Genomic DNA, 13884 nt, shown 5'->3' with positions numbered 1-13884 from the left:
TGAAGGAAATGCAAATAAAGACAACCCTGAGATACCACCTTACCCCCGTCAGAATGCCCCACATCCACAAATCAGCCAACGACAAATGCTGGAGGGGATGTGGAAAAAGAGGAACCCTATTACACTGCTGGTGGGAATGTACACTTATACAACCACTTTGGAAAGCAGTCTGGAGGGTCCTTAGAAAGCTGAAGATTTAGCTACTCAGGAGGCTGAGATCTGAGGATCGCGGTTCAAAGCCAGCCCGGGCAGGAGAAACCGTGAGACTCCTATCTCCAATAAACCACCAGAAAACCGGAAGTGGCGCTGTAGCTCAAGTGGTAGAGCGCTCGCCTTGAGCTGAAGAGCTGAGGGACAGCGCCCAGGCCCAGAGTTCAAGCCCCATGACCGACAAAAAAAAAAAAAAAAAAAGAAAGCTGAAGATTGACCTCCCTAACGACCCAGTCATACCACTTCTAGGCATCTACCCTGAACAACAGGAACCAATATACAAGGACACGTGCACCTCCATGTTTATTGCAGCACTGTTCACAATAGCTAGGGTATGGAAACAACCCAGATGCCCCACCACAGATGAATGGATCCAAAAATTGTGGTATCTATACACAATGGAATATTATACAGCCATTAGAAATGACAAAATAATGGCATTTGCAGGGAAATGGATGGAGCTAGAAGGAATCATGTTGAGCGAGGTAAGCCAAGAACGAAGAGACAAACGGTACATGGTCTCCCTGATAAGCGGATGCTAAATCCAAAATGTTAGGTGATACGACAAAACTAACAGGACTTAAGAAACAAAGAACTCCCACTAATCTGGTTGAACCACTACTAAATATCCCCATGCTGCTGATCACATATATGGTATATAACATGTGAACACCGTTATATGTTACAGACTGTGATAGACAATTTGCTCCAGGAAAGTTAGAATGAACTTGTGACTTTAAATGAACACCATTATTCCACAATACTGTGAAATTCCGGAAATTATGTAATCACTTAATCACAATAAAAAAATTAAAAAAAAAAGAACCTTGGGGAAGGGAGGGAGGGAGGGGATGCTAGGGGGAAAACAATGGAGGGGGTAACAATGTTCAAGAGGAAGTGTACTCATTACCTCACTCATGTAACTGTAACCCTCTGTATAGTATCTTTACAATAAAAATTTAAAAAAAAATGCCAGGCACTGCTGGTTCATGCCTTTAATTCTAGCTACTCAGGAAGCTGAGATCTGAGGATCCTGGTTTAAAGACAGCCAGGGCAGGAAAGCCCGAGACTCTCATCTCCAATTAATCATCAAAAAGCCAGAAGAAAATAGAGCTATGGCTCAAGTGGTAGAGCACTAGCCTTGAGCAAAAGGGCTCAGAGAGAGACAGTACCCAGACCCTGAGTTCAAGCCCCAGGACCAGCACAAAAACTACAACAAAACAAAAAAGAAACCAAGAATATACAGTAGGTTCAGCAAATAATAAAAGAGGTTGGCTAGAATGAGAGTGTCCAGATAAAAGACTAGAGCGAAGTCAACCAAGACTTGGTGACCCTAAATGGCATTATTTGCCTACAAAACAAGTCATGGAACAGCTTGAGTAGTGACCTATATGCATTTGTTAAGACAGGAGAGGTGAGTATAAGAAGGTATAAAAAGTAGCATTTTGGGCTGGGAAGGTGGCTCAGTGGTAGAGCGATTGCCTCCTTGCATGCATAAGGCCCTGGGTTCGATTCCTCAGCACCATATAAGCAAAAAGAAAAAAGCCAGAAGTGGTGCTGTGGCTCAAGTGGTAGAGTGCTAGCCTTGAGCTGAGGGACAATACCCAGGCCCAGAGTTCAAGCCTCATGACCGGACCACCCACCCCCCCCACCCCCGCCAAAAAAATAGCATTTTATTTTTTTGTCAGCTGTGGAAATTGAATCTGGGCCTAAGCACTGTCCCTCAGCTCTTCAGCTCAAGGTGAGCACTCTACCACTTAAGCACCACTTCGGTTTTTTGGTGGTTCACTGAAGATAAGAGTTTCACGGACTTTCCTGTCCAGGCTGGCTTTGAACCACGATCCTCAGATCTCAGCCTCCTTAGTAGCTAGTATTACAGGTGTGAGCCACCAGCACTGGTGAAAGTAGCATTTTAAAAGTTTAGGAACTAGGTACAGAGAGACTATATTGAAAGGAAGACATTAGCCAAGAAAGGTACAATCAGTCCAGGGTTGAAGTAAAGAAGGTTGAGACTAGGGGGGAACAAAAGCAATAAAATGCGAACTAGAAGAAGTTAGAGGAGGATTGGGAGCCATCCCCCACCCAAAAAAAAAAAAAAAACACTTAAAAAAAAGAAGTGAGAGTTATTCTAGTTTGGTTTTTTAAAATTCTGTTTTGCAAAAAAAAAAAAAAAATATAAAAAGCCGGGCGCTGGTGGCTCACACCTGTAATCCTAGCTACTCAGGAGGCTGAGATCTGAGGATCACGGTTCAAAGCCAGCCCGGGCAGGAGAGACTGTGAGACTCTTATCTCCAATAAACCACCAGAAAACCGGAAGTGGCGCTGTAGCTCAAGTGGTAGAGCGCTAGCCTTGAGCTGAAGAGCTGAGGGACAGCACCCAGGCCCAGAGTTCAAGCCCAACGACCAACAACAACAAAAAAAAATTATAAAATTCTGTTTTGCTTTTGAAATACTAGGTATCAAACTCAAGGCCTAGAGCCTGTTAAGCAAACGCTCTACCACTGTCTAAGCCACACCTCAAGACTTCCTATTTTTCTACTTTTAAAGTCATAAGGATTATTTCTAGATAAGGATGCTTTTTTTTTTGGGTCCGGTCGTGGGGCCTTAACTCTGGGCTTGGGCGCTGTCTCTCAGCTCTTCAGCTCAAGGCTAGCGCTCTACCACTTGAGCCACAGCGCCACTTCCGGCTTTTTTCTTATATGGTGCTGAGGAATCGAACCCAGGGCCTCATGCATGCAAGGCAAGCGCTCTTACCACTGAGCCACTTTCCCAGCCCTGTTTTGTTTTGTTTTATTTTGTTTTGTTTTTATACTAGTACTAGGGCTTTGAATTCAGAGCCTGTGGTTTCACTTGACATTTTTGCTTAAGGTTGGTACTCTACCACTTGAACCATATCTCCATTAAGCCAGAAGTGGCGCTGTGGCTCAAGTGGTAGAGTGCTAGCCTTGAGCTGAAGAGCTGAGAGATAGTGCCCAGGCCAGAGTTCATGCCCCACAACCGACAAAAAAAAAAGCAAAAAGTTATCAGAATCAAAGTATTTAACATCATCCAGCTTGCAAGTCTTTAAGAATCATAAACTTCATTTAGCTCCATTATTCTGTTTTACAGTAACAGCACTTTGCAATATTTTCTCAATTATGATTAAGATAAGACATCAAGCTACAATGTTGATACATTACCTCAGTTCCAAAAGCTAAAGCTGCCTTGTGCCTTCAATATGTAATAGCCAGACTTTTAATATCTCCAGCTAAAAACTACCAGACAGAATCACTCTCTCCATTGCAATCATCCTGGGGCTTGAACCCTAGGCTTGCGCACCATCCCTAAGCTTCTGTGTTCAAGGTTAACGCTCTACCATTTGGGCCACAGCTCCACTTCTGGCTTTTTTTAATATGATTAACTGGAGTTGAGAGTCTCAAAGACTTTCCGACTCAGGAAACTGGGATCTTGCTGAGTAGCTAGGATTACAGACATGAGTCCTGGCTCCACAGCAAGACCTGGCCCAATGAAAAACAGCATCAAAGGCCTTCTACAGTACTGCCAATTCTCAAATGTATGTATCTGAAACTTCAGCAGGTCTCCAGAGTTGAGTAACTTAGTTTGAAAAATTTGGAAAGCCTTAATAGGAAGAAGGCATGGTCAGCAAAACAGTCTTCTTTCTTACCCCTTCTGTTAAATCACCTCCAAAGTAAGCAGTTCTCCTTAGAGCTGGGCACCAGTGCTTCCCACCTGTATTCTTCCACCTGTAATATTATATACTCAGAAGGCTGAGATCTGAGGATCTCATTGAAGCCAGCCCAGATAAGAAGGTTCATAAGATTCTTATCTCCAATTAGTCAGCAAAAATGTAGAAGGGGTATGGCTTAAGTGGTAGAACACTAGCCTTAAGTGGAAAAAAGCCAGGCAAGAGCACAAGGCCCTGAGTTCAAGCCCCAATACCAGTAACAAAAATAATAAATTTGCAAGGTACCAGTGTCTCACACCTGTAATCCTAGCTACTCAGGAAGCTGAGATCTGAGGATCTCGGTTCAAAGCCAGCCTGGGCAAGAAAGTCCATGAGACGCAACTCCAATGAACCACCAGAAAAATGGAAGTGGGACTGTGGTTCAAGTGGTAGAGCTACAGCCTTAAGCTGAAGAGCTCAGGAACAGCGCCCAGACCCAGAGTTCAGGCCCCATGACCGACAAAAAATAAAAATTTAAAAATATAAAACAAAAATTAAAGTTATAATCTCTGGAGGTAAAGGCTGAATGAAAAGCTGAAAAATCTATTACACGATAGAAAAGAAAAATAATAATTTTTGGAAACCACCATGAAAAGTGCCAGGCATTTGTTAAAAATTTGTTAAAAATTTGTAAACTATCCTTAGGTAATTCCTTGCTTTGAAGAAGCTAAAAAATAAGTTGGGGACCACTCTCTGGCTCATGTCTGTAACTCTAGCTGCTTGGGAAATCTGTAGAATCTTCGTTCAAAGATAGCCTGAGTCTTTGAAAAGTCCACCAGATTCTACCTCCAAAATAGCAAAAAGGCAGAATTAGAGTATGGTTCAAATGTTGGAACACAAGCCTAACAAATTTGAGGTCCTTTGTTCAAACCTCCCCCACACACACACACACACACACACACACGCACGCACGCACGCACGCACGCACGCACGCACGCGGGAGGGAGGGAGGGAGGGAAGAGGGAGAGATGTTAAATAACTAAGCATGTCATCAGAATTGATGAGTCCCTGAAACCCAGATCTTTCTGACTCCAAAACACTTAATATGGTGTTTACTGTGTGCCAGTTCTGGGAGCACATGCTGCTCTCAGTGGTTTCCACTGCAAACAAGTTAGAATTAAGCACATTTTTGTAAACATAATAAATTCCAAGTAGATACTGATTTTTAGATCTTAATCAAGCCTACCATCATAATTGTGGCTTACTATCTAAAGCACATTAGTTATTTCAGGAATACTGTGATTATACAGAAACCATTATTTACAGGTCATCAAATGTAAACCTCAACAAAACAGTCACCTATACACACACACTACAATACAACCTTAGCTCCTACAGCAAAAGCATACTGCTATAGTCAAAAAAGTCTTTGTGAGCTGAGTGCCAGTGGCTCACGCCTATAATCCTAGCTATTCAGGAGGCTGAGATCTGAGGATCATGGTTCAAGCCAGCCTGGGCAGGAAAGTCCATGACACTCTTATCTCCAATAAACCACTAGAAAACCAGAAGTGGCACTGTGGCTCATGCAGTACAGCACTCACCTTGAGCTGAAGAGCAAAGGGACAGTGCCCAAGCCTAGAGTTCAAGCCCCACGACCAAAAAAAACTAAAAATAAAAAACGGTCTTTGTGGCACTTGCACTCATACAGAGTTTGAGTGCCTGCTGCATGGATAGCGGATCCTACAGAACACCATTGGAAAAGTGCAAGACAAACCTACCAGTAACAAATTCCACTTTTTCTGCTGGACCCAGTATTTGCACTCAGGGCGTGGGCATTGACCCTAAGCTTCATTTGGCTTTTTGGTGGTTAACTGGAGATGAGAATCTCTGGACTTTCCTGCTAGGGCTGGCTTTGTAAAATTGTATACTGAAGATCTCACAAATTATAATAATTTCAATTCAGTTGACCAAAGACAACCGTAATACTTATGAACTCTTATAACAATAGCCCCAAGATTAAACTCCAATCCAGGTTCCAGTAACCTTGAAACAGAAAATTTCACAATGTAGGGGTTTTGTTTTCTGGATGATGTCTTTTTGGTTTGCTTTTTGTTGGTACTGTGACTTAAAACTCAGAATCTCAAGTTTGCTGGACTTGCTTACTCAGGATAGTACTCTTGTTAGCTAAGCTGGGCCTCCACCCAGTTTTTTGCAGGTTTATGGGAGAGGAATCTGGTAGATTTTTCTTCTGGATTTTAGTCTCCTGAATAACTGGATTACAGAGTGAGTTTTCAATGGCCAGCTTGTTCTCTTTTGGTTTTGTTGTTAAGAGTGAGGGGGGGGGGGAGAATAGGGAGGGAGGGAGAGGGAGGGAAAGAGAAAGAGAGCTGGTACTGCACTTTGAACTAAGGGCCTAGATGCTGTCCCTTAACTTTCTCATGGAAAACTAATGCTCTAGCACTTGAGCCACAGCTCTACTTTTGGCTTTTTTTTTCTTAGTAGTTAACTGGAGATGTCTCACGGATTTCTTGCCCAGACTGACTGAGCTGTAACTCTCAGATCTCACCTAGGATTAAAGGTATGAAACTCTAGCACAGTTATATTCTCTTGTTTTTTGAGGCAATATCTCAATTTGTTGTGCAAGTTGGTCTTGAAATGCGGCAAGTAATCTTCCTGCTTCACCTCCAAAATGCTGAATGTACCACTAACTTTGACTACAACTATTTGTTTTAAGATCCTTTGGTGGAGCTGGGAAGAATCTGTGCGGGGGGGGGGGGGGGGGGGTTACACTAGGATTTAAACTCAGGGCCTCAGTTTGCTAAGCAGGTGCTTTACCACTCCAGCCAAATCCCTAGGAGACAAGAAGATCTTGACTTTGCATATAGACCAGGCTGGATCGCACTCCAGCTATATATTTCTCACAGGCTGGACGTGGTAGTAATGGTGGTGCCCATCCAGCCTTTTTCTTTTTTGAGTTTAAGATTTTTTATTAAGCCGGGCTCCAGTTGCTCACGCCTGTAATCCTAGATACTCAGGAGGCTGAGATCTGAGGATCGCAGTTCAAAGCCAGCCAGGGCAGGAAAGTCCATGAAACTCTTATTTCCAATAAACCACTAGAAAACCGTAAGTAATGCTGTAGCTCAAGTGGTAGAGCGCTAGCCTTGAGCTGAAGAGCTGAGAGACAGTGCCCAGGCCCAGAGTTCAAGCCCCACGACCGACCAAAAAAAAAGAAAAAGAAAAAGATCTTTATTAAGTGATACCTGAGTTTCAGTCTCTTGCCAGGAACTGAGGATGAGGCAACCCCACTATTCTCAGGCTTTCCCAAACCACAGAGTCTTCAAGGAAGGAGGGCAGGAAGCCTGCTCCTCCAAGCATAGCCCTGGGAGCGAGGCTAGCACTAGTTAAGAGACCCAAGATCGACCCCCAGCCCTACTTGCTTCCTGTCTAAGAGAAGGGGCCTGGCCAAAGCCTCCCCCCATAGCCCTGCTCTCAGAATATCATTCACTGTCCTGAGCTACACAGGAATCTACTCCCACATCATCAGGACAATAGAAAAGACAGCAATTCTTACTCAGCCCCACCCCTCCAGTCCTGGAGACAGACAAAAGGAGGGAAAGCCCATTAAGACAGAGGCCCTGACCCAGCAACTGCCTAGAGCATCTCCTTCCTGCCTCCCACAGAATGCTAGACCCTTGTCTTCAGCCTTTCCTAGATGGTAATTGGTGGGCCTCACTTCTCACAGGTACCACTTCTTTTAGATGTGGTCTGGGGAGCTTTTTGCCCAGGATGTTCTCAAACCTCAGTCTTCCCAATCTCTAGCTCCCAAGTGGCCAGCATTATTGGAGCGAGCCTCTATACACAGCTTCAAATTCTTTTTTTTTTTTTTGGGGGGGGGGGTGGGGGGGTGGGGCTTGAACTTTGGGCCAGGACCTGTCCCGGAGCTCTTCAGCTCAAGGCTAGTGCTCTACCACTTAAGCCACAGTGCCACTTCTGGTTTTTCTACTCATGTGGTGCTGAGGAATTGAACCCAGGGCCTCAAGCATGCGAGGCAAGCACTACCACTGAGCCAACCTCCCAGCCCCATATTTTTTGTATTTGTGCTGGTCCTGGAACTTGAATTCAGGGCCTGGATGCTGTCAGAGTTTGAACTTTAATTGTTTTCCTTTTTTCCCTCAAGGCTAGTGCTCTACCACTTTAGCCAAAACTCCACTTTGGGATTTGGGGTGGTTAATTGGAAAGAAGAGTCTCACAAACTTTCTTCCCTGGGCTGGTTGCTCAAATCTCAGCCTCCAGATTAGCTAGGGTTACAGGTATGAACCAGTGTCCAAACTGTTTTAAAAGGATGGGTAAAGGGAGTGACACAGGGGAGTAAAGTTGATAGTATACATTGTATGTATGTATGAAAATATCACAATAAAACCCTTCCTTGTATACAAGTAATGCATGCTAATAAAAGAAATCTTAAAAAAAAAAAAAATGTGCAGAGCCAGGCGCCAATGGATCAACCTGTAATCATAGCTACTCTTATCACCAATTAACCACCAGAAAACCAGAAGTGCCTTGAACTGAAGAGCTGAGGGACAGCAACCAGGCCCTGAGTTCAAGCCCCACAACCGGAAAAAAAATCTTTAAACTAGAAGATGGGTGGCTCATGCCTATAACCCTAGCTACCTCAGAGGCTGAGCTAGCTCTGGAGGCTGAGATCTGAGCATCTGAGAAGCTAGCCTGTGGCATAAAAATCCAATTAACCTGCAAAAATGGTAGAATTCAGGCATAATCAAGAAAATGATTAAAGAAAATGCTGGGTAAGAGCTTGATATATCAATACCTATCCCTCTTGCCTGCCCTCCCCCAAAAACCCTGCAAGCCAAGGCAAATAACTCTCCCAAGTTATTAAGATAAAGAAAACTGGGCTGGGATGTAGCTCAGTGGCAGAGCGCTTGCCTAGCAAGTGCAACGTCCTGGGTTCGATCCCCAGTACCAAAAAAGAAAAGACAAAAAAAAAAAAAAGATAAAGAAAACTTTAAAGGCTGGAAGCATGGATAGAGGGATAGAACATACATGCACCAAGCCCTGGGTTCAATCCCCAGTATTGCTAAATAAATAAGACTTTAAGCAGCTAGAGAACACAAATGCAAGGCAATATCCTATATACTTCCACTGTCATATTGTTGGTCAGATATCACTATTCACATCACACCTTCCCCAATCTCAATTTCTCAAGATAATCCTATTGTACAAAGGAGAGTGGAAGTTACAAACTTATTTACTGTCCCTAAGAGCCAGTGTTCAAGTTCTGCTCTGTTCTGTCAACTACATATAAAGAACCAAATTTATATATTCACTCTTTAATTTACAATAAGCATTTTCAGTTGCTTCTCAAATTACTAAATGCTCTGAAAGCTTAAATTTTTCCTGTTAAGGAGAATAAAGCATATGGTCAATAAATTTAAGGGCTGGGAAGGTGGCTAAGTGGTAGAGCGCTTGCCCTGCATGCTGGAGGCCCTGGGTTTGATTCCTCAGCACCACATAAGCAGAAAAAAAAGCAGGAAGTGGCGCTGTGGCTCAAGTGGTAGAGTGCTAGCCTTGAGCTGAAGAGCTGAGGAACAGTACCCAGGCCCAGAGTTCAGGCCCCACAACCGGACCCCCCCCCCAAAAAAAAATAGAATTTTAATTAGGAAAGCAATTCTTTTTAAAAATTTAACTAGAAGAGTACTTTTTTGGCAGTTCATTTTCAACCCATTTGATTTTTTTTTTTTTTGTCTTGTCGGTCGTGGGGCTTGAACTCTGGGCCTGGGCACTCTCCTTCAGCTCTTCAGCTCAAGGCAAGCACTCTATACCACTAGAGCCACAGAGCCACTTCCGGTTTTCTGAGTGGTTTATTGGAGATAAAGAGTCTCACAGCCTGGGGGCTGGGAAGGTGGCTCAGTGGTAGAGCGCTTGCCTTGCATGCATGAGGCCCTGGGTTCGATTCCTCTGCACCACATAAGCAAAAAAAGAAAAAGCCGGGAGTGGCACTGTGGCTCAAGTGGTAGAGGGCTAGCCTTGAGCTGAAGAGCTGAGGGACAGCGCCCAGGCCCAGAGTTCAGGGCCTATAACCAGACCCCTCCCCCCCCAAAAAAAAAAAAAGTCTCATGGCCTATCCTGCCTGGGCTGACTTGACCGGTGATCCTCAGATCTCAGCCTCCTGATTAGCTAGGATTTTACAGGCATGAGCCACCGGGCGCTCAGCTACCCATTTGAATTCTAAAACCAAAGACAGACACCTTTTTTCAGTATCATTAAAATTGAAATCGGACCAGTCCATTCAAGGATGAAAATAATTCTAATATGGAAAAAATGCTACATATATATGTAATGGACTAAGAGAAGCACTAACTTTGTTCTAAAGTTTAAAAGAAGTGTACAGCTCAATATTAATACCAAAAATACATTGTGTCTGTAACTTCCTTCCACAAAGACTTTAAGGAAGAAAAGACTGCAAAAGTGAGATGGAAATAAAAACAGATTCCTAGAACTCTAGGATCATATTACCATGGGTAACACTTAACAGAACGTAATCAACCTGAAGGAGTGAAAAATGTGGATACAGGAAGTGTAAAAGCAGTGGCAGAAAAATATCTAACAGGGCTGGGAATATGGCTTAGTGGTAGAGTGCTTGCCTAGCATGCATGAAGCCTGGGATTCGATTTCTCAGGACCACATTAACAGAAAAAGCTGGAAGTGATGCTGGGGCTCAAGTGGTAGAGTGCTAGCCTTGAACAAAAGAATCTCAAGAATAGTGTCCAGGCCTTGAGTTCAATCCCCAGGACTGGCAAGAAAAAGAAAAAAAATACCTAATATTCTATGAAGACAAACTGAGGACTGAAACTTTATCTAATGGCAAGATTAAAATAAAAACACCATAGGGGACTGAAACTTTGTCTAATGGCAAGATTCCAATAAAAACACCATAGAAAGCATTTTCCTCCCCAAATCCAATCTTTGTACTAATTCTAAAAGCAGTAATTTGCTTGAGAAACTACATGTACTGTCCATTAGAAGAAACTAGCTTTAAGTACTTTTTTTCTTAGTAAAGTTTCCTCAGTAATTAGGAATGAAATTAGGAATGACTTCATACATGAATACATATACACACATATACATACACACACACACACACACACATACACAGTATAGCTTAACTGTTCAGGAATTTCCTATTATTTCCTGTTATTTTAAGGGTTAAATAATTTGAAGAAAACAAAAACAAAAAACGTTTTCCACTCTTTACTCTTCTACAAAGTACAAATGCATAATGCACTCACATAGAGCCTTCCTTCTCCCTAAAACAGGACTGAAACCTGAGCCATCTGTAAAGACTTGAGTTAACCTAAAAAAAAAAATATAGCTTACTTCCAATTGTTAGTTGGTTGGTTTCCACTAGGACAAGTCACATTTTAAAATGAATCCAGGGCTAAGGTATAGCATGCTTACTGCACTGTATTTCATTCCCAACCCTGCAAAGGAAATAAGTATTTTAAATCTGCCCACATTCTCAGACAGCACAAGGAGGGAAAAAAAGCAGATCAATTCTGCTCCATTAAGACAAATTAGTATGAGTAAACAGCAGGAAAGTGTTGATTATCTGGGCAGTTACTGCTGCTGCAAAAGCTTTAGGGGCAGAGTAAAACTCACTTAGTTCATGATATCTTTCTCTCTTTTTTTGTTTTTCCTTTGAGTGGCTTTCGTCTTATCACTGGAACTGAATAATAAACTGGATACACTTACTCTATGAGATCTGTTTGAAAAGTGGGGGAGCAATCTTAAGACTTACCAAAGGCCCTTGACCGAGCCAATGAAAGCAATGGAAGGAATGAAGGGGAGACAGGAACTCCTAGGCGGCTCTACTTTTTCCTGAGTGCAGAAAAGAAAACACCCCACGGGCACACTCCCCCACAGAGACGGATAAGAACCCTGATGACCGCGGGCTTTGCAAAGGGGGGGGTCCTTCCTTACCTCCTGAATGCGCTTCCGGGCCCGCTGAAGCACTTCTTCATAGCCCTTTTGCCTCAACTCGCTGAGGCTCTCATAATACTCCTCAGGATCATCGGTCTCCGTGAAGAGCACCTGGGAAAGGATCTTCCAGCCACAAGTGTCCAGGCCGTGTCCAAGGTAAACCTGGAGCTGGTAACACAGAGCGTCGATCTCCTGCTCGGACATCTCAGGGGCGCCCCCAAACAGCACCGTCCACATTCCGGAAGGCTCTTCGGGGAACACCGGCAAGCAGGGCTCCAGCTGCGAATTCACCGAGCAGAGCTGCTGGTGCACGGCGCGCAGATCCTGGAAGGAGAAGAGCCCTGCCCAACTGCACTCCTCGGCGGGAGACTCAGGCTCGGTGGCGGCGGTGGCGGCGGCGGCGGCGGGCGACTGCTCCGCGTCGGTGACTGTTAGGGGCGTCTCGTCCTCCCGCACCATTTCCAGCACCTCGATCTCCTCGGAGACCGCCCCGGAGGCGCTTACTACCCGCACCGAGGACACGGGGGCCTCCCTGGGCGCCGGTGGCGATGCTGCAGTGGCAGGCCTCGTCGCATCTCTGGGTTCAGCTCCTTTCCGGACCGGGCTGGGCTTGGCCCGCGCGGGGCTCCGGAGTGGACTCTCCGCCCCTTTGCCGGCCGGACCCCGCAGCAGTGGGTCCCCTCGAAGGCTGCGCGGGCTCCGCGGAGAGCCGCCGTCCGCCCAAATCGGGCTCCTCCGGGGCCCGGGGCTTCGGACGGGTGTAGCAGAAGCACCGGCCTCGGGCCGGCACTTGCCCGCCGGGCTGCCAGGCCCGCGGGTCCCATCAGAGGCCGGGGCGCCGGGCTCGGCGCCTCCCCGCGCCCCCGCCTGCTCCCGGGAACCGCTCCGCTGCCTCTGGGCCGTCCGGTTATGGCAGGTTATGGCAAACTTGCCTTCGATCTCGTTCCAGGCCACAATGAAGACGAACTTGTGCTTCTCGCGTTCGTCGAACACATGGGGCCGAACAGCCACCCAGTCCGACTCCAGAGTCTCTTCCAGCGCGAAGGACATGGTGGCTCCCGGCACCGGGCCGCGGGGCCCCGAGGTCAGGACGGCTGTCCTGCGCCGCGCCCCCCGCTCACCCTCGCCGGGCGCCTTCAGCCATCTTAGCACGCCGGCCGGCTCTTCCCCGCTCGCTCGCTCGCTCGCTCGCTCTTCCCCCGCGCTCCACCACCCGGCTCCTTTGTGGCGCGGCTCCCGGGGAGGACAATACACGTCGCCCGGGCAGGTAGTTCACATGGTCACGTGCGGCCGGATCTGTTTACAAGCCCCGCGCTGCCGCAGCGCCTCGCCGAGGGCCGCCCGGCCTCCCCTGCGCGAGGCCGCGGGGCCGCGTCCGCGGGGCTCCCGGCGTGAGGCGCGGGGGCCGCGGGGCCCGGACGGCCAAGGATGCGTTCTGGACCTTGCAGGGGCCTACCCGGGTCCCCGCCCCTGCTCTTCTCCTACCCACCGCTCCGAGTCGACGTGACGGGGAGACGCCGTCTCCTAAACTCTGCCGCTCACCGTCGCCACAATGTTGCCATTTGGTTGCTGACGTCGGCGGCTCCACGAGGGACGTAAACACGGGCACGTGCCGCACGCTGGTGACGCGGCGGCGGCGGCGCGCTCCGTTCCCGCGTGAGCGCGCCTTCTCGCCCCGCCCATCCGCGTCGCCCAGCCCCGCCCTCCAGCCGCCGCGCTTCCGACTACTTGGTGCGCAGCCTCCGGCTTCCCCGGCTTGGATCCCGGATCATGGATCCTGGCGCGGGCCTGCTACCCGTACCCCAGCACAGTGAGAGGGGCAGGTGTGTCCTACTACACAGATAGCCTGAAACCCTGAGGAACAAGGAACAAGGGTAGAAGATCTGAGGCTTTTGGAAATCCGGGCATTCAGAGGTACCCTCCTGTGAATTTTTTGAGGGAATCAGATAGGCAACTGTGTTCTGAGAAAAGTCATCTGGAACAGCATGGGAACCCCAGACGTTGGTAGAGCC

The 13884-nt window shown here is 46.7% G+C and overlaps 1 protein-coding gene across 1 annotated transcript in view; it reads right to left on the bottom strand.

Moving 5' to 3' along the window:
- The window catches only part of LOC138837137 (junction-mediating and -regulatory protein), a 78779-nt gene extending 65304 nt beyond the window's left edge, over positions 1-13475 (bottom strand). Inside the window, exon 1 of the mRNA XM_070035927.1 lies at positions 11873-13475. Coding sequence (XP_069892028.1) covers positions 11873-12922 — 1050 coding nt within the window. The 5' untranslated portion in view covers positions 12923-13475. The remainder of the gene's footprint in view (positions 1-11872) is intronic.
- Positions 13476-13884: the final 409 nt, after the last annotated feature.

The sequence above is a fragment of the Dipodomys merriami genome, unplaced genomic scaffold (assembly GCF_024711535.1).
Source record: "Dipodomys merriami isolate MVZ:Mamm:240054 unplaced genomic scaffold, mDipMer1.0.p SCAF_263, whole genome shotgun sequence".
NCBI lineage: Eukaryota > Metazoa > Chordata > Mammalia > Rodentia > Heteromyidae > Dipodomys > Dipodomys merriami.
This window is presented reverse-complemented; position numbering and strand designations above follow the sequence as displayed.